This window comes from Lactuca virosa, chromosome 7 (assembly GCF_052849685.1).
Source record: "Lactuca virosa cultivar CGN04683 chromosome 7, Lactuca_virosa_CGN04683_v6, whole genome shotgun sequence".
NCBI lineage: Eukaryota > Viridiplantae > Streptophyta > Magnoliopsida > Asterales > Asteraceae > Lactuca > Lactuca virosa.
In genome coordinates this window covers 5,329,963-5,352,161 of record NC_136432.1, presented here as the reverse complement: position 1 = coordinate 5,352,161, position 22,199 = coordinate 5,329,963, and the positions used below count along the sequence as shown (strand labels likewise).

At 33.4% G+C, this 22,199-nt stretch overlaps 1 protein-coding gene across 1 annotated transcript; it reads right to left on the bottom strand.

Annotated features, from left to right (window-relative positions):
- Positions 1 to 11,777: 11,777 nt before the first annotated feature.
- On the bottom strand, positions 11,778 to 17,077 carry LOC145123845 (methylenetetrahydrofolate reductase (NADH) 1-like). Its single transcript, XM_079059052.1, has 11 exons — positions 16,549 to 17,077; positions 15,452 to 15,512; positions 15,199 to 15,281; positions 14,907 to 15,080; positions 14,605 to 14,778; positions 13,838 to 13,938; positions 13,637 to 13,748; positions 13,048 to 13,128; positions 12,763 to 12,940; positions 12,262 to 12,599; positions 11,778 to 12,163 (listed from the first exon to the last, which is right to left on the bottom strand). Exons 1-11 carry the CDS (start codon positions 16,957 to 16,959, stop codon positions 12,080 to 12,082), a joined length of 1,797 nt encoding a protein of 598 aa, XP_078915178.1. The 5' UTR covers positions 16,960 to 17,077; the 3' UTR covers positions 11,778 to 12,079.
- Positions 17,078 to 22,199: the final 5,122 nt, after the last annotated feature.

The following is a 22,199-nucleotide window of genomic DNA, read 5'->3' as shown; positions in this document are numbered from 1 at the left end:
TAAAAGAAAAAACAAAAAACAAAAATAAAATTTGGTCTATGTGGCCTCTCCAAACGATGCCACATGTCACACCCTACCATGGCAAGTGTTCAGTCCTTATTGGATGGTGAGTTTTTTTTCCACCCACTTAGTTTTTCGGCCATAATTTTTTTTTTGAAAAAAAATCTAAGAAAACCAAATTTCTTAAAATTTAGTTCTCTACAAAATGAACACGATCATGAAAATTTGAAGAAAAAAAATATTATTTTTTATATTTATAAAAAACCCAGAAAAAAAATTCTCCAATAATTATAAAAATTTAAGGAAAATTTCTACTCACTATTCTAATGATTTTGTAAAAAGAATTTTTTAAAAATAAAGTGTTTTATATACCAAACTTGATTTTAAAAGATTAAAAGTTTTTTTTACATGTTGAACATAATATAATCCAAATAGAGATTATTCAAAAATATTATGAGTCAATATGTTTATGATCCTTAACTTGTTATGATCTAAAAATATTTTTGTAACAACCCAAAATTATGAGGTAAAAATTTTATTTTTAATTCAACCAAAACATTAATTATCTTTAAGTCAACATTCAATAATTGTTTATCCAAATATTCAGAAGTACTTTTATAAGAAAACAGTTATCAGATTACAATCCCAAATTATCATGATGCGGAAACATGGGTGGATGTGCTGCAATCAAGTCGGGTCATTCCCTTTCGAATCGGAAGTACCTGAAACCATAACCATAAAAACCGTAAGCACAAAGCTTAGTGAGCTCCCCCAAAATACCATATACCATACATACCATTGGGCCTAGCCTGCATATTGGGCTCAACTCACCATAAAGGGCCTAGCCCTGCCAAACCAATGGGCCTAACCAGATCATACAAATGCAAAAGTATAGGAACTAAATCGATTATAAGACCAATACGTAAGGGCTTTATTCCAGTTTTCCCTAATGACAATATGATAATTAAATCAGTTTTTAAATATTTTGTTGTAATATAACAAAATAAAATGTAAAATGGTGTGAATTAACGGATATAATTGATATGTACTATACTTATTTGCAGTTAAAATGGGAAAGATTGAAAAATATATTCAAATAAATTTTTTTTTTGAAGATGTAAAAGAAGGCGTTCGAAAAAAAGAAAAAAAAACATTCGATAAAATTGTGTTTTTAGGCTAGAAGATATTTGAAGAGATTAGAAGACTGTAATCAATATCAACGTCAGGAAAAAGGCACACAAACATTTTTATCCCCGTATCAATCTTTCGTGATTGAGGAGTCGAGACACCATAAGTTGCCATCAATTTGCTACAATCTAAAAATAAACAAATTATTAAAGCGATAAACTTGAATTTAAAAATTATATAAAATATAAAATTGCATTAGCCTAATCAATTTTTTTGTTATTTGTTATTTTCCGACTAAAAAATTCCTGTTTACCCTTCTACACCGAAAACTCACAATATGGGTTTATAAAGTGTGATGTATCAGATATATTGTATCAACAAAATCAATAAACGCGTCAAATACACCAATATCATTTTGGAATTATGGATTCTTAGGCCGGACGGTATGGTGAGCGGGGAAGGCCGCGGGAAACGTCCCGCATGGAGAAACACCGCACCGGGGGTGCAGGAAAGGAAACGCGGGAAAGAGGTGGGGGGAGGGAGTCCCGCACTCTCTCTCTTCACTTGATTGGGTGTTTAATTTTTTTTTTCTTTTTTTGATTCCAAACGGCTATATAGCCGTTATATACAATTTTTTTTTCTTTCCCTTTTCTTAAACTATAAATACTACAACATCCTATCTTTTTTTTAACCCATAACCTATATTTCTCTCCAAAAAAATATTATTCAAAATGTCATCATCTTCATCATCCGATTCGACGGCTGTAGAGGAGGCTAAGTTTATCAGTTCCGCCATGACGAAAACGGTTGCATACTATCAAAACCGACTAGGCGAAACATCACGTGCACGATCTAAACCAAAAAAGCCGCGGTTGCGTAGAAATCATGAAGCCGGACACGATCGCCTTATAGAAGATTATGTTGCAGATGACGCCATCTACGCTGTAAAGTTTCGACGTCGGTTCCGGATGAGGAAGGAACTATTCTTACGTATTGTGGCGATTTGGAAGGCCGCTTTCCATATTTCCAATGGAAAATGTATGCAAGGCGGATAAAAGGTTTCTCTCCCATTAAAAAATGCACGACTGCAATTCGTCAGCTAGCATACGGCATGGGCGCAGACAAATGGGACGAGTATTTTAGGATGTCAGAGCGTACCGTGCGGGAGTGTGTGTACAAGTTCTGCAAAGCGATCTGTTTGGTTTATGGGCAACGATATTTGCGCAAACCAACTATCAACGATATCCATCAATTGTACACGGTGCATGAAGGCAAGCATGGATTCCCTGGAATGCTAGGTAGTATCGATTGCATGCATTGGAGTTGGTCATTATGCCCCAACGCATGGCGTGGTCAGTACATGAGAGGCGACCACAAAGAGCCGACGATCATTCTAGAGGCTATCGCATCACATGATCTTTGGATATGGCATGCATTCTTTGGTCCAACTGGTGCAAACAATGACATCAATGTGCTAGACCAGTCGCCGGTATTCAACGATATCTACCTTGGAAAGTCGCACGATGTACCTTTTCAAGCAAATGGGGTAGCATATAAGCGTGGATACTATCTTACTGACGGTATATATCCTCCCTTGTCTGTTTTTGTGAAATCGTTTACATGTCCTAACGATCCGAAAAGGAAAAAGTTTAAAGAGGCGCAAGAGTCAGGTAGGAAGGATGTGGAGTGAACATTTGGTGTACTTAAGAGACGTTGGCAAGTACTAACGGTCGGGGCAAGGTCATATGAGGTGAAAAGGTTACATCACGTAATGTATGCATGTATCATATTGCATAATATGATTCTTGAAGACGAAGGAAGAGCGATATGTCGGTACAACGAAAATGAAGTTTTGCCAAATGTCGAAGGAGTAGCTGTTGGTACACAAGAGTATAGGGTGAATAGAAGAGAAGTACACAATCGCGACATTCATCACGCCCTTCGTGCTGATTTGGTGGAGCACATTTATAGGGCTCATATTCAGCCCCCGTTAGAGTTTTCTCACGATGATTTGTTTGACGAATCAGACGAGGATTCTGATATGTTCGTCGAGAGTGAAGATTCCGACGACGAGAGTGACGCTGGGGAGAATGATGAAGACGATCAAGGCGATGACGAGGACGATGAGGGCGATGACGAAGACGATGATTCCGAGTGACGTATTTTGGTTTAAATAAAATTAGGATATTAATTATGTTTTCTATGTTGTGGGTTGTTTGATATATTTTTTTGCGTTTTTATTTTTATTTTTCTACTTATTTAAATATTAGGTTTAATGTAATTTTTATTTTAATTAATGAATTGTTTTTTATTTTTAATTAAATTTTATGTTTAGTATTAATTTAAAAATTATAAATCATAAAAAAAATTAATTTTATTTAAAAAAAAAAGCGAGGGAAGGGCTTCACACTCATTCCTTTGGTTTTAGATGAGGGAAAGAAAAGTGAGGGAAATATGAGTATGACCCACAAAAAATAAAAGAAGTTTCCCTCTCGTACCCTCCTGTCTTATGAAGACAATATGCTATAAAGGTAAGGCCATCAAACATTCAAATGTAGCTTCTTATCAAACCTATCTTTCATTTTTTTTATATGATTTCCAAAACCAGCGTGTAATTTTTTATTATTGCCTACAAAATTAATAGTTTCTTGTTTCGTGTTTTCCAATCTCACCGCCACATCAACCAATTTGAAAAACTTTTACCAAAGAGGTAAAAAAAAATTAAACATAAAGTTACATCCGTCAAAAATACCGTATTTATCACCATAGCATATGCCGATAACGATTTCCCTTCGGCCTTCTTAGAAAACTTAAATAACTCTCATTATTCGTTAGTAAACATCTGTTTTGGTTGGACATTGTTATCGGCCAAACATAAAAATTGGAAGCAATATTATAATAAAATCGAAATTGTATTCAAAAGTTACTTCAAGTAAAATTTAATTTTATTATGGTCTTTTAAAGAAATCAATTTACTATTTAAACATCAAAAGACAGAAGCAATATTATAAAAAACCAAAATTAAATCAAAATTCAAAATTTATTTGAATTTATTCATTCAAACACGTAAAGCAAATTTATCTAGATTCTACTATGATTTTCTACTTCTACCATTATCTTCATAATGATTCCATTTTGAAACCCTCTACACAAATTTTTCCTTGCGCAGTGTCTAAAATATTTTGTTTGTTCAAGAATTATAGGATATTGTTTATTAACATATGATACTAATGAGTTACACTAACAACAACTTAATAGAATTGATTATTTATTAGAAATTGGTTTTAATAAATATTCAATAAACTCTTATAATTAATTGAAAATTATTTATTTCTTGGAAATAATAATTTTTCATTAGCAAGTAACATAATATATCATATGGTATGATTTATTAAGTCATGTATATTATTTTGGACTAGAAAGACTTTTATCTTTTAGCCAAAAGCCAAAGTTTATATTTTATAAAAGAAGGTTATAAAATTTATAAACTTTTGTCTTCTTTTATATATTTATAAGAAAAAATAAAAGAAACATGGCCTTTTGATTTGTTTAATCAAAAGTAGTCAAGGACAAGCAGTTGTTGATCTGTCAATCAACTTCAGCGTTTCATATGTGTAGTTTCGCATGGGTTTTTTTCAGTTGTATGTTGGATCATTGGATTAGTTGTAGATGCTTCCTCGACCATTAGTTATTTCGTTCACCTTCAAAGGTTGAGGTTCTTCGAAGGATTAGAACTGTATCAGTTGAAAGTGCAATTGATACGTTAACCTCTCATCAAGTTTTGGTGAGTTGAATATTTTGGCTTTTGGGTACGCTTACCCTTGATTGTTTGGTCATGGAATCTTAGTTCTGCAAACTTGAATTGGTGATGGTTTTGAATAGTGAGGTCGTGGGATGGCTTGGAAATTTGAACGCTTATTAGGTTGGCATCGTTTAGTCGAATCCAAGTGGGGGATAATCATTTGGGATTAGTCTGAAGTACGAGTCACCTTGGGTTTCGGACCTATGGTCGGGAGACATGTTTGGTGTATATCTTGAGGGTTCACCAGAGTCCTTTTGGTCGGTAAAGATAGGTCGGTGAGATTGTGACCGGTTGATCAAGCGGTACGGTTAAGAGATTGTTTGGTCAGGTTAACTGGGAAGGCCAGTTACATGGATCATATAGGCTTTAGCAACGAAGGATTTGTTTGATATGTATCATATAACTGGGTAACTAGGTAAGGCTAGTTGCCAATGGAGCAGGGTAAGCGACAAGGTTACCGAGTAGTGATAGCTTGAGGTTTTTGTAGTTTAAGTTGGATATCCTGAGAACTCTTGGTCTCATGTCTGTTTGTGATGTTCTTGTCTGATTGTTCGTACTCGGGCGGACCATCTTTTCGACTGTCTATCTGATCCCTGACTATATATGATCGTATGTCAATACCTAAATCCAAGTGTTACATAAACGAAAATGCTGAGTTAAACTGTGCTCACGACGTGAGCATTAGGAGCTCACGACATGAGAACTGTGCAGCCCAAGCCCATGAGTTTTAGGGTTTTCAATATATATATAAGGGTTGGTTCCGTGTTTTTAGGTCATTTTATGAGCCTCCATCATATATATATATATATATATATCATCTTGAGAGAAACCCTAGCCTCCCTTTCACCATTTTGAGCCTCCCATTTCCTCTTCCATCCATTTATGAAGATTTTGGTGCTTTGAAGAAGAAGAAGATGTTCTTGGTGCTTAAATCCAGCAAGCAATTTCCCTCCCCACCTTAAAGATCATACCTTGGACCATGGTAAGTCCTCAAGTTCCAACCTTTATGTGTTATTATTCTATATCTAGACTTTTATGCCATTTTCTTCATGTTGGAGGTGGTTTGAGTGGTTGGATTCCATAAAGTTGGCAACTTTAGGGATCCATGAAGTCCCTTTAAGGTTTGGTGTGCTAGATCTAGAGTTTGGTTGAGTTTTGGTCCCACGCATGAGATTTGGATCTCATTTTCACCATTTTAACCTAATCAAGTTCAAGACATGCGTTGGACATGCATGTCCATAAAGCAAAGATTTTTATGTTGCTTTTGGTATATGAAAGCCCCCTGGAAAGTTAGAATGGTTGACTTAATGGATTAAGGACTCAAGACATTAGGATTTAGCATCAAACGTGGCTCACGACGTGACACAAGGAGTGTCACGGCGTGAGAATGGTTTTTACGCGATTGTTTCGACTGACTGAGCTCACGACGTGACCAAGGAAGGTTCACGTCGTAAGGTCTGCGGAGTGGGCCATCCGGGACCAAGTTGATTGAGTTGAAGCGAGTTGAGTTGGAATCTGGCCGAGTGTGTTCTCACGACGTGACCAAGGACTGGTCACGACGTGAGTATCAACTGATGGGAACGTTGACTTTGACTTTGACCGTTGACTTTGAGGTCGACTTTTGGTGGAGTTGACTTTCGGTCAAATTGCTAGTTTTAGAAGGTGGACTAAGGGTTTACCTTGTATGGTATGTTAAGAGGTGTATGACACCCGTTCGTTGGCTGTGTGAGCTGTTAGCTGTGGATTTTGTTAACGAGGTGAGTTTCCTCATTATAGTTAGTGGGTCGAAGGCACCAATGTTGGCCCATGGTTTATTATGTGTAGGATGCTAGTTGTCTGCGTGACTCTTGCATATGTTATGTGTTTATATGTTTACCTGGTGTGGCCTGATGATTTCATTGTATGCTATTTATCTTTGTGATTTTTACGCATGTGTTTATATGTTTGTATGTATATCGGGCGGGGCCTGATGACTGACAGATCTGTTCCGAGTGGGGCTCGATGACGGGCGGGGCCCATTATATGTTTGATATGTATGGTATGTGGTATTTTGGGGAACTCACTAAGCTTTGTGCTTAAGGTTTTTAGTATGTTTCAGGTACTTCTGGTTCGAAGGGGAAGAGCTCAGGTTGATTGCAGTGCACACACCACATCGCTCCGCATTTTATATTACTCTGATGTATTTGGATGTTATTAATACACTTTGATTCAATATGGTTTTGATGATGTTGTTTTTGATAATGGTTTTATCAATTTAAAAATCGAAATTTTTAGTCTTAAATTTTAGGACGTTACAAAGTCACTTAAATTATTAAGTAATAAATGAGTTAAGTTGATTTTTAGTAAGTACATTTAGAGGTTAGAGTTTATTTCATATAAGGGGTCATTAGATATTTATGTTTGAAAATGAAGAGTTAATGTTTTCATGAGTACTTAAAAAGTGAGAGACTTATTTGAGAGTAGTGGACTCGTTCAGATTAGTTGCATATGCATATGAATTGTTCTTTTATGAATTTATACCAACTCTATATTTTTACCATTACTATGTTAAAATGTCTTGGAAATGGTTTATAATCCGTGTGTAACATGTAGAATTTCATAAAACATGTGGGTATTATGGGTAAAATCTAAAATGTATTGCCCATATCAGTAAAAAAGGGAAAAATACATTATTATTGAACTTATCTGCCCATATCATATCAGTAAAAAAGGCAAATTATATTATTATTGAACTTATATGACAAAACTATTTAATATCTTTAACACTATATTAGTGATGTATGCTATGAATTTAGGTATCCGTAACAACTGAAGCTGATAAGCACCCATTATATCATTCATGTTTTAGCTTTAGTTTCACACAATAAAAAAAATCGTAAAATAATAACTGAAGCCGATAAGCACACATTATGTCATTTATGTTTTAGCTTTGTTTTCACACAATGAAACAAATCGTAAAATTATGCAAAATAATTTTAGTATCTTTATAGAAACTGTTTATTGAATAATTTGTCTTCAATACACAAGTAATGTAAATAGTTGATTAACTGTATGATTCTTTGGGTGACACCTTTTGTCCATTTGTGGACCTTAGTGAGACTAATGATCAAATTTTTTTGACACAACATATATTTTTTGAGATATTTTCAAGTATAATTTTCTAACAGGTTATCCTGATATATATATTTTTTTGGGTCTGCCACTTATTTTGTCGACCAATTATCCCACCTCCGGTTCTTAAGGTGTCCTATGCTAATCCACACCACATAGACAAAATCAATAAAATAAGTTCATGGAAATTACATGTTTTTTTAATTACTCAATTTCATTAAGAAATTAGAGCAAGAAAATGTAGTAAACTGATTAGAATAGTGCCAAGGTTGTAAATGGCCCTATGAAAAATGAATCGTCCGTGTGTGAAAATGATCCCTAATAGACGAGTTGATATTTGAATAAGAATACAGAAACATGACTCGCAATATACGCAATTACAGGAATGATCCTTGGAAAATAATTAACAAAAAAGGTCCATGATATACAAAGTTACATAATGAATTAGTAGATACTTTAAGTAATAAATAACTATTGTTAAAAAATAACAAAAAAAATTCATAAATCATAAATTTTCAAGCCTTCTTTGTATATAATGATAGTATTATTCTTTTGTACGTACGTAGAACAATGTTAAAAAAATCAAATCTTTCAAGCTATTCATTGAAATTAGTTATCAAAGGTAAATATTGTCATTATCACAACTATTTGAGTTCTTTTTTGTTTTCCAAATTTTGAAGTTATAAATGAGATCATTATAATTTGTTTAAAATAAAATTTAGTATTATTATATAACTTAATAGATTAACTAAATAAGATAAAACGATATGCATATAATATGAATATTCAAAAGTAAATGAAAACATTACCAAGAATATGCAAATAAAAAAATGTAACGGGAAATTATAGAATTTTAAGAATCTAGAAGATATAATCGGTTGATCACACACAAAGTTGCATCTTTACGTTTCATGATCATTTAGCTAGTACTTTACAAATATAAATAAAATATTGAGATTTTTTAATATGTGCCCTAAAGATACATATAAAAAAACATTAATTGAAATATTAATTATAAAGAATATTATCATATGATAAATATTAATTATAAATAATATTTTTTATAATTAATGTATTTTATAATTAACTATGATAATATTATCCATAATTAATGTTTATTATAAATACTATTTCAATTAATAACTTTTTTATATAGAACATATATTAGAAAATCCCTAAGAAACATAAAATTTGAGATATTTATACAAACACAAGTAATAAAATTAATATTTGGGAAAATTTGGAATCGTATCGAATCAATCGATTAACTCCAATTGAATAAGATCGGAGATATTGATTGTAAGAAGATGGAGGAGAATTCGAATTCGAATTCGAGCAGCGATTCGAACGAAAAGCCCGGATTGGCGAGTAGGGTGGGTAACAATGTGGCATCGGCGTTTTTCGCATCTCTGGAAAGTTGCTCTTGCGTTAACCTAACCACCGCCGATTCCGACGACGAGGATGAACTGGAGGAAGAAGAAGCCAAAGAGCAGGCTATTATGATGGCTCATCTTCAATCGACAGTCTCCGATAAAAATGCTCCTGCCTCCGTCGAGAATCTCCCCGTCTGAATCATGATTCTAGATGCTCCGATTGGTAATTCCGTTTATTATTAACGTGTCGTGTCGTGTCGTGCATATTTGGTGGATTCGATCATGTATGTGTAGTTTTTTCGCTTTTGGTTAATCACGTACGATACTTGTATCTATATATTGAATTCATTTGTATCCACATGATTTGATTATTCTGGGATCCCTTTTTCTTATGTTTTTTTTATCGATAGTAAGCATTGTTGTATCTTCTTCATATCATAATATGGCCCGTTTGAACGGATAAACTTTTCTAATAATTCTTTGTCAGCATGTATCGGTCTCCAATTCAAATAAAATTTTGTTTGAATAGTTTAATGTTTTTGAATCTACAAGAACATGATTTAAAATTCATAATGTAGTGGAAAGATATCTTATTAGCGGCTAAGATTTTGATATTACAAGAATATCATTAATATATTCTTGTAACAGGAGCATATCAGACTAAAAAAATAGATGAAAGATGAGACTAAAAAAATAGAATAGAAGATTACCGATCGAGGTGTAGGCCAAGGCAAGGTGGCTAAATATTTGAGCTACAACACTCGATAGAATGAATTTGTTCGACAATTCTTTTAATATTATGAATAACAGCGACATAAAGGTATAACAATCAAAGCTAAGAAATTGAACACGGACAATAAAGATGACATAGGCATAAACTTGTTAAACGATCTTAAAAGTTGAATGGTTAAAGCCACCATTTTGACATTTTCTATTCCACTAAAATCATTCAACTTTGACATACTTTTAACTTATTATATTCAGTTTTATAAAAATCACGACTAGCTAGTCTCTGATTAATCCTGTCTAGGCGGTAAGCGACCAACTAGACAGTGCATATCGATTAATCTCTATGTAGACTATTAGTGAAGTTGTCCAAACCGATGATTTTTTAACTTGGAGAATTTATATCTCAATAAAAACTATTTGAAAAAGTGTTAGTGTTTTATTAGTTATATTAACTTATTTTGTTTTGATACTAATCGTATTTATTAGTCATTTTTTTTTTTTTAAATTGAAGGGATTTATATCTTAGTGTCCCGATTAGTCGCTAGTCGACCGACTTAATATACCATCTAACGACTTTTACAATACTGAGTATAACATATCAAATTAAAACATGCAATAGTGTCAGTGACAGATCCAGAAGACACATTCGTCAGGGACACTAGAAATTAGTTAATTCATCGTTTTGAGTGAAAATGACCGGTCCAGCAAAAATTTCTACTTTTTCACTCAGTCTTTAAGTTGAAGTTCAAACACTTTGAAATTTTAATAAAATAACATAAAGATTTAGCTTAATGTTTAAATATCCACATAAACCACCAAGCCTAGAATTGGCAATATAAACAATTAATCACGATCAAAAGTTAAAGATATTACATATCAAAATTCAAATAAGTAAAAAAACAATTTCAAAAATCACATACAATAATATAGATATATTGTTGACTTAGTTATTATATAATTATAATATATTAGACCATTTTTTATAGACATAATTGGTCGACATTATTTCATTGATGGACTAGCCCCCTACCTACTTAATGGTGTGCCCGTCCCTTTGCGGTGCTATAGCAGGTCAAAGTGTTAGATAAGAGTTGTCAAGTATCTTTTTGGTTATATATCGAGACAGAAGGTACAAAATGCACATTCAAATAACTTAAGAGGACTCGGGAACACAAGGTTCGGGGACAACACCCTTGGCGTGTCTAGGGGCAAACCGTATTTTTCCCGGCAAATGACCCAAACTTTGGGTCCATTAAAAGGGAGTTGTTTCACCTTAAAACGGTTGTCTTCTATATATGTATATAGAAGATTAAAACGTTGCAAAAGATTGAGAACGATAACTACTTCTCTCTACACTTTGTCTTTGGAAAACACATTCAATTGCAAGGCATTTATGTGTTTCATAATTTGTAATAGGTATGTATTTCAATTCAGCTTGTTATTGGATTATCCCAAATCGGATTTCATAATACCCTTGGGTCAAAATCACAGTGTTTTTCATATATGATCCTTGAATTTTCCAATTGATTGATATTTGAAACCCAAAATCTAAGATTTTGTTAACAATGCAATACAAAAAGCAGATGACATTCTCCATTAGAAATGGTGAATTCTATAACACAAAAATCCAATAATAGCACAATAGAAATTACTTTTATAAGCAATGACATGATGGTACGTATATTCTGCATTTAATACTTGTACACATACTAGGTAAAAAGAAGCTGGTTTGGTCTTGTTTCTTGGTAATGGAATAATTAAAATATGTTGCTTATGGGTGTATGTAGTTTGCACAACAAATGTAGGAACATTAGATTACAAAACAAGAAAGACAGATGAGAGAAGACGTCGAAATCAAAATATAAAGAAGAAAGTATAAGTAAGAGCATAAGACAATCAATTTTCTCTATAGAAAGAAGAGGCGGTGGATGTGTTTCTAGAATCCCTTGAAAACGGTGAATAAATTGGTGTTTATGTAATCATTATCAACCAAGCTCACCAAGTAGTAAGTGTTTTGTACCTGTATGTATAAGTAAACCATAATCAATGAAATAACGAAAACAAGAAAAATAAAAATAAAAAATGGCAAGAAAAGAGATGAGAGATAAGAAAAGGAACCTCTTGGAGAAGCGATCTTGAAGAGTTATCTTCCTGGGGATACAATTGAGCCCATCCTCTTGACCAGATCTCAAAAGCTTCATCCTTCCATATCAAGAAACTAGCGGGGTCCACAACAGTTGGTTGAATGATCTCCTTTCCTGGGAAGGCACCCCATGTGACTGCATTCACATCGTTTTTCCCAACATTTGAAACCAGGGTTCCTTCCTTGTTCACCGCCAAGTATGTGAGTGAAGGAATTGCCTTGCTTTTCTCCACAAGAGCATTTAACTTTTCACCAGAGCAGAAAAACTCCACGTAGGCTTTCTGGTATACGTACCCACCCGCTGGGCCCCATCCTTCAAACCCAAATAACAACTCATCTCAGTCAGCAACTTTATTATATATATATATATATATATATATATATATATATATATATATATATATATATATATATATATATATGCAAAAACTGTGTATTATAGCTATTTCTTGCATCAAAGTAAAAGCTTATCTTACCAACAGATGGGGAGTCAGATTTGGCTCCATTAACAGCAGGTTGGCTGTTGATGGTGAGGAAACCCTTGAGGTTAATGGAAGCGAGTTCTTCATTGATAATTTTTGTCTCTGGCTGAAGTGCATCGAGGTCCGACCAAGGGCTGGTTTTTAGTTGCCCAAGGCAGTACTTCATGAATTTCTGATATAAAATGTAAAATCATTCATTCAATTAGCCGCCCAACGCATTTTTACATTACATATATGTATAGTATAGTGATTAAATTAGAAATACCATAATACGCATACCTCGGAAATATCATCAAACTTGGTCAAAGGGACCACCCATTCTGCTTGAATTTTCTTGTCACGTGCACGCGGCCGCATGAACTGCTTGTAATATTCACAACATATGAGAAAAGAAAAGAGTGGCATATACCTTTCGCTTAAATACAATAAATATAGCAACGTGCTTTCATTTTTTTTTTTTTTTAAATTATTATTATAGTATATCAGACTTTCATCTCTTCCTATTACAAAACTGTACTTTGAAAAATCAACCCGCTATAGCTATATCAATTTCATCAAAATACGAATCAATTTTTGCTGTGCTATGATTGGGTAGTAGATTTATCAAAAGAAATAGAAAGTACGATGATGTAATAGAAATAAATGAAAGTAGGATGCAATAGTTCATTGCACTTTCTTGCATTTAGCTCTATATCTTTTTGCATTCAACTTTGTCCAATATCAGCTGTTGTGTTGATTGTTAATTTGCAACCGAAAGACGAGTATGATGTCGTCATTGGAAACAAATACAAGAATTTTCGTGATAATGGGTGGGCAAATAAGTAGATTAATATTTCCAGAAAATGAAATGTTGCAATTGTAGGCATACCTGATGATCGGTTAATGCTCCGTATGATGCATTAGAAGAATCCGCCCAACGCCCATGTGGATATTGCTCCCAACCACCAGTCCTTGATATGTAGCTCTTTGGACGATTGGCCCTATCAAAATTCATAATGAGTAATTTTAAAATGAAGTAATTTGTTAACAAATCAACTTAAAAATTCATGTTCATGTTCATGTTGCATACCAGAATATTGGCCTAACATCTTCTTTAAGACGGAAAAGGTTAGTAGGTCTCCTCCATGGAAGTGGTCTTGTAATTTTGGCCTCGTCAACCAATCCAAGACTCTGTATGGTAGATAGATATAATGTAAGTTTACATTTTATAATGCAAATGACATGACATAAGGGAGGAGGGAGTCATTCCCTCCCAACCCACTGCCACATCACTTTTTCTCTTTTGTTTTTATTCATCTTTCCGAACCCACAACACACGGAAATCATATCTTTTTGAATCCACTCAACCCACTCAATTAAAAAAAATACAAAACAATCAAATGTAAAATCTTAATTAGCAATAGAGTTATCGGCGGTACCACTCCCGCTTCAACGAGTGGGTTGATTGGTTTCACTAACTCACTTCATCATCTCTCTCTACTTTCTCTTTCTTATTTTCTCTTGTACCATGTGTTTTAAAACTTGTACCTTAGTTGCTTTGTATTTTTTTTAATTGAATGGGTTGAGTGGGTTCAAAAAGATAGGATTTCCTTGTGTTGTGGGTTCAGAAAGATGAAGAAAAATAAAAGAAAAAAAGTGATGTTGCAGTGGGTTCAATGGGTTGGGAGGGAACGACTCCCTCCTCCCTAACAGGTTGTACTATGTTTGACTACACTGGGACTAGGACTGATGTCAATGGGACATAAATTCAAACTTTCTGTCCCAACAAAATTTAACTACAACCTGTATGTAATATTTCAAGTGAAAACAAAAACAATATTGAGGAGTTGTACTTACTGTCAATATTGCCAATGCAGATTTCTCATTGTTGAGTGTATAAAGATGCAAAGTCTTGATTCCACTAGCCATGATTTTCTTACACATTTCAGTTCCAAGGTGGACTCCATAGTTTCTAACAGCTTCCTCATTGTCCTTGATAGGCTCCAAAGCAGCAGTAATTTCAGATGGAATCTGCAGTAGTTATAAAAATTATATCACGCCCACTTCATACTTCATGTAGCCATGTTAAAGATATACCCTTACAGTAAGGTGAATCATAAATTATTAGATCAGAACACCAAGTTTGGAGGCCAGCATACCTTAGTTTTGCAGAAACCAGTCATCCTAATGAAACCATTATAGTTGTTAATGGGCATAATACCGGGAACAATGGGACAAGTTATTCCAATTTGGCGACAATCATTCACGAATTTTAGAAAATTATCAACATCATAGAAAAGTTGAGTCACAATCACATCTGCTCCAGCATCAACCTGCAACATAAAATCCCATTTGTAAGTTAGAAGTCAACATAACAAATACTACCTCAAAGCACCTAAATTTTGAAAGTAGGTTGTATTTTGGGACACAAATTGTGAAAATAGATTGTACCTTTCTCTTGAGATAAGCAAGATCCTTTTGGTATGCTTCGGGTGTAGCCAAGCCATTGCCTTCAATGACTTCAGGATGTGCCTCTGAGAAGTAAATTTTTAGAAATGTTAAGAAAAGGGTGATTATAAAGCGTTTGCCCCAAAATACACTGAGATATTAAGTAGAATAACATTTACAAATAATACTAAAAATATCATGCTCATGGAACTCGATAGACTCTAGATATAAAGACAAACGGAAGCCAGATGGAAACCTGGATAACCAGCAACAGCTATGCCAAAGTAGTCATCATATGACTTGCGGATATGCTCCACCTACAAAAGAAAAAAAGGCACAAAATTAATATAAAAAACCAAAGCTATTAATTCCATGTGAAATGACTACAATAATTCTCTTACTGCTTAATTAGTTCACTTGAAAATGGGTGCAATTTTTTTAGATTCTTGATGCACCATGATGTAAACTTCTTCATTATCTAAATAATCTTAAACAAGCTAAATGGACTCGACATACCTCGACCTAAAGTTCATCTATTTAAACAATGTTCAAAAGGAATTTGTGTATCAAACGAATTACTAGGAAATGAGCGAAATTCAACAAGTAATTAGTTAACTACAAGCAAGCAATTGAAAATCTCATTCAAATAGCATGTTGCCAGTTAAAAATATAATGCTGAATAACATAAATCAAATATGATCCTAGCATGTAGATCATCTAACTTGTGATGGAACTTGGCAGCTAGTTAAGAAATGTTGGTAACTCAATGATCAATTAGACTGCAAATTCACAAATTTGAATCTAATTAAGTAATCAAAATACTGTGAAAACAGTAATATCTTGTAAAGTCCTTCGTAATCTAAATCATTTTAGAGAAGCTATTATGGACTTCAAAGTTCTCAAAAGCTAACATTCTTCCAGAGTATCTATTTTATGAAACTAATTATTGGAAATTGGGCTAAAATGAACAAAACTACTCTATAGCAATAACAGATCCCGAAATTAGACTTCAAAAACACTCAATTTAATAAGAAATTAGCAAATTGCAAGCAAGTGATTCAGAATCCCGATGAGATAACATGTGGTAATTAAACTCTAAAGCTCAATACACATTCTAATGTGGTCCTAGGATCTAGATCATCTAACTTGTGTCGGTAGCTAGCGTAGAAAGCTTGCAACTTAATGATCAGTTAGACTTCAATTTCACGACTTCAAATCTAATTAACTAATGTCGGTAGTTACTAGTTCGTGTGGAAATGTCGCTAACGCAATTATTGATTAGACATCAAATTCGTAAAATTAAATCCAATTAAATAATCAAACCACTACCGAAAGCAAAATCGTGATACGTACCAGGTCGAGAGCACAAGCGAACCCGCCCTGGATCTGAACGAACTTATCCTGACCGCGTGGTGGATCACCTCGAAGAGCCAGCACATTCTGGATTCCATCTTTCTTAATAGTCTCTAGAGCGTGATCTATCTTCTCCACCGGCATATTAGTACAAGTCAAATGCATCATAGTCTCCACACAAACCATATTCTGCATCCTCCTCGCTATTTCCAAAGTCAGCTCTGCCGTGGAGCCACCGGCGCCCCATGTGATGTCGCAAAATGTAGGATTGTGAGCCACCATTCGCTCCATCCTTTCGAACAGATTTTCAACACCTTCTTCTGTCTTCGGAGGGAAGAATTCGAAGGAAAAAACCACCTTTCCGGCATCTCCAGCCGCCGTAGACTCCAAAATCTTCTCAATTACCTTCATTTTCTGCTTTAATTACAGAAAAATCGGGAGATCTAAAGATTCAGTAGTGTGTTATCTCAGATCTTGTCCTCTGATCTATTTCACAACTCACTGAAGGATGGCACACCAAGATTGGTAGATCCCTGGATTGTTTTATAATGCAAGGATAATACATTTAGCCCCCTTTTTTTCAATAGTATATCAAATTCGCCCCTAAGCTTTGTTGGATATTTAAAGTCAAAATCGACTTATTATTTGTTTCGTTTTTTTCTTATAAAATAAAAAAGTTGATGTTTGTTGTTGGAACTTCAAAGTAGTAGTTTTGTATTTGTGTAGAAGTATTTTGTATTTGTGTAGAAGTATTAGACGAAAGTAGGGATGTGCGTTTGGACCGAATACCCGAACCGAAACCGAAACCCGGACCGGACCGACCCGAATTATGACCGAATAAGTTATTTGGGTCGGTTCTCGGGTATCTATTTTTTTCTAATTCGGGTTTCGGATTATTCGGTCCAGGTTACCTGAATAAAGGTTTAATCGGGCCAAAAAGACCGACCCGGAAAGTGAATAGTCACTTGAACCGAATAACCCAAATAAACCGAAATGACCCGAATAACCCAAATAAACCGAATTGACCCAAATAACACAAATAAGGAAATTCTATATTTAGTTCAAGAAAAAAAATATTAAATTAATATTTTTTTTCTTGAACTAGATATAGAATTTCCTTATTTAGGTTATTCGGGTCATTTCGATTTATTTGGGTTATTTGGTTCAAAAACATAATGTAAATGTTTATTTGAGTTATTTCGGTCCTATCCGGGTTAATAACCGAACCGAAACCCATATTACCCGAACCGAACCGGTCCGTATTAGTATAATCGGTCCGGGTTTCAGTTTCCCATTTTTCATCCAATTCGGGTTTCGGGTTATTCAGGCTCGGGTCGGTTCCGGCCCGAAACACAACCCTAGATGAAAGAACATCTAAAATAAATAATAAAACAAAAGTTTTGTTTAATGACAAACTAATAATATAAAGGTGAAATGCATTTTGTAACAATCAACATAATACGTCTTAAAAACAATAATTTTGTTATAATTAGTAAAGTTCTTTATTTAATTTAAGCTTTTTAAATAAAATCCAAGCTCCTAATTCCTAAAAGCTCTAAAAAGTTTGTTGCACGTTATTTTAAATTTTTATTTTTGCAAATTAAAACAAATTTAAGTATGAGAAAATGACTTATAAGCCCAACGATGTTTCCAAATCGTTCAGTAAACCCCAATTATGTTTTGTCTATTCAATAAAACTCAACGAACTTAATCATTTGTCTAAAAAACATAAACTATCATACACTTTTGCTTACCGGCTAATGAAAATCAACGAATGACATGGTTTATAACGTAAAATTAAATATTGGGAAAATGACTTGTAAGACCAACGAAGTTTCGAAACCGTTCAGAAAACCTCAATCATGTTTTGTATGTTAAAAAAACCCAACGAACTTACGCTTTTTGTCAATTCTCATTAGAGGCAACAAAATTTAGTAGGTATATAATTAGTTGGCAAATGACATGACATTATATTTAATGACATGAAATAAACAGATTAAAATTGTCATTTATATGTCGATTTAAGGCTTGGAGAAGATAAAAACGAACGACGTCTATTTTAGATCTCTTGTAATGGATATTTTTTTTTCTTCCAATCATTGATGTACAACTCAAGATCTACAAAAAATATATTTAATGATGCAAACTCTTGTAGATGTGGACGCCCTTCTCGGATTTGGACTTCTAGAATAGAGGATCATCAAGAGAAAAAGTTAATGGCTTGCTCGAACAGATAGGTAAGTGTAATTGAAAGTTTTAGCATGTCCATCTTCTATCTATTTGGTTGATTATATTAATAAGTTATTGTTTTTGAAGGAACCAAACAAATAGATAGAAGATATCCATCTTCTATCTATTTGGTTGATTATATTAATAAGTTATTGTTTTTGAAGGAACCAAACAAATAGATAGAAGATAGACATGATAAAGCTTTCAGTTACACTTATTCATGTGTTCGAGCAAGCCTTAAACTTTTTCTCTGGATGATCCTCCATTCTAGATGTTTAAATCCAATAAGGGCGTCCACATCCACAAGGGCTTGCATCATCAAATATCTTCTTTGTAGATATTGAGTTGGAAATCAAGATTGAGATGAAGAATAAGAAGTAGTCATTACAAGACATCGAACACAGACGTCATTCATTTTTCTATTCTCCGAGCCTTAAATCGATATCTCAAGGGCAATTCTAATCTGTTTATTTCATGTCATTAAATATAATGTAATGTGTTTATTTCATGTCATTAAATATAATGTCATGTCATTTGCCAACTAATTGTATACCTAATGAATCTGGTTGCCTTCAATGAGAATTGAACAAAAGCATAAGATCGTTGGGTCTTTTATACAAAAAGTTAAGCTCGTTGGGTTTTTTTAAACATACAAAACATAATTTGGGTTTTTCTGAACGGTTTTGAAACTTTGTTTTTCCTTTAAGTATTTTATAAGCCTATGGTTTGGTATGAACCACGATAAAACTTAGATGTTTATTTATCATTTTCTTTCTTCAATCCAACTTTACTTAGATGCACAACCCTATTAATGATTAGATTTACGGGGTTTGAGTTTTGACATGTTCGATATTGAATCTCAATTTTAACTTTTTAAGGATGAAAATCTGATTTGAAAAACATATAAAGATTTCTCTCAACAAAACTATTTTTCATGAATAAATTCAAAAAACGCAACTACATCTTAATTTAATCAAAATATATATATATGTCCCAACTTATAAATGTTATAGTACTTAATATGGAATTGTACATCCAATCGTCTTAAGAGATAGTAGTTTTCATGGTCATTATCTTGGCAGGTTTATCAATTATTATATACATCATATCATATTCATCATCTTAATTTAATTATCATCGAATTCCATAATAAGGTAAGTAGCAACAATCAAATGATGTGTGGCCTATCAGGTATGTTAGAAATATATTCCTTAACCAATAAAATTAATATTAGAATCATGGTGTTAATTTGTGATATTGTCCGTAAAAAAAAATTCAGTAACATAATTAACATTGTATATATTTGGCAACGTCTGTATGAAATTCTATCCAAAATTGTCTATTTTATTCTAAAAATAAAATAAAATGATATATTAGTTAAATAATAACTAATAATATACTATTCAAACACATCGATTGTGACTTAATTTGGTAAAATAGAATCCTACATCTATCACCCAAATAAGTTGAATCATATGTTACAAGGATTTTTATTAAAATGGATCTCTCAGTTTATGATATCAATTATAGTTAAAATATTATAGTATTAGAATAAATAATTGTTAAAAAAATATATGATTTTAAATATAAGTTGGACGGTTTATTTCTCGTATACCTGGTTTTAAAATAAATTTATATTTATTTAACTTGTTAGATATATAAATATAACTTAAATCAATATATTATTGGGTAAATAAAAATTGCCAGTTTTTTAATAAATTATTTGTGATGATATGATATAACAAAATATCACTATCAATGTCGTTGAAATAAAAATTGTTGTTAATTTTAAATGGAAAATACCGATCGAGAGTAATTGTTTAGAATAGAAAACGCAAATCAGTTATTTGAGGGGAATGTACAAGTTGTAGATAGTAGAGGGACTAAAATGTAATTAAGAAATCATTCAACAACCTCACCAACCACGTATCCTCAACAACCCCACGAACTCATCAACATTCCCAATACTTATTTACCGTTCATGATTTATTGATTCAATTTTTTTGTAATTTGAGTATAAGAAAATAAAAGGTTTTTATTCAGGGCGAGTAGAATAGAATCTGTATACCGAAAAATTGACAAAAAAAAACGATAAAATTAGAATTGACAGTTTGGGTTTGATTTTTTAAACAACGAAATATTGGGTCGGTTTCGGTTTATAAAATGGCAAAACCGAACCGAACTTTTATATATATATATATATATATATATATATAAAAGCCCTAACCCCACCCCCACCCCCACCCCACCCTCTCTACGAATATGAAATCAAATGTTTATCTCTCTCATTTGAGTTGCACCACCACTCAGAACACAACACCAACGTTAGAGTCACCGGACAGTCGTTGGTATCATCAGAACGGAGTCGTTATCACCGACCGTTGCCTTTCTACTTTCTCCAAATCTGGCTGTTCACCACTTCCCTTCGCCGTTCACTATCTCCCTCCGCCTTTACTCCTCCCGCCGTCAAAGTTTGTTAGTGTCGCTTCTCCTCCATCAATCTTCATCGATGTTAATCTCTACAAACACTATTTGTGGGAGCTTCCTGGTACGTGTATTTTTCAGGTCTATACTTCTTGTGCACAATCCACAATTCATTCAAACTTGATTTCTGATAAATTTTACCCTAAACCTCTTCAAAAACTGCTTCTCGTACTTCTAGTTACTATCTCTCATTTTTATTGTTATAATCACCAATTCACCCAATTCGATTCTCAAAATTGGAAGAATGGGGAATTGAGGATGAGTTATTTGGATTGATCTCTAAGTTAGGATTTTGCAGGATGAAATTTTGAACTCGATTTAACTTGATGTCAATTCAAAACATGCTCTTAATATTAAATTTGGCTTTGATTGACTCGGTTGGGTTCTACTTTTACTTGATTGTCGTTTGTCCTGTAAAATTTGAGTTCATGAATTACACAATCATCATCAGTCGTTGCAATGGACCACGTTACCCTGTCTATCTCTTATAAACTAGTTCTTCGTAATGTCATGTACTTGATGATCATCTGGCCCTCGAAATTGATGGGTTATGGAGGTTACAAAAACAATGCTCTAAGCGGAAAAACATTTAACAATTAAATGATTATGACACATGCAACCTAAGAAGGATCTATTTCTTTCACATAAAGGCAACATACTATGAAATATCAAACTACAAATTTTTCCTATTCAAACTTGAATTCATTAGTAAGAATACATACCTTATTGATTGTTGAAGTAAAGAACAAATAATCATTTTGTTGATATTTTGGAAGCAAGCACCACAAGCGTTATGCTTTAAGTGGTTCACACCCAACACAAGCAAGAAGGATTTTGAGGAAAGATGAGGGAGGATATCATAATTTCGGCCTAGCTCTTCTAAGTAATGAGTTCCGAAAATCAAAGGCCTAGGAGTCTTTATATAGTACAGCCAGGAA

Bases quoted from the DNA above. Each gene is read 5' to 3' on its own strand.
- LOC145123845 (XM_079059052.1), bottom strand. From the start codon at position 16,959: ATGAAGGTAATTGAGAAGATTTTGGAGTCTACGGCGGCTGGAGATGCC. The intron at 15,513-16,548 runs GTACGTATCACG...TTTCTTTTGTAG, and splicing joins TCGCTTGTGCTCTCGACCTG to GTGGAGCATATCCGCAAGTC. The intron at 14,779-14,906 runs GTATGCTGGCCT...TAACTACTGCAG, and splicing joins CTGGTTTCTGCAAAACTAAG to ATTCCATCTGAAATTACTGC.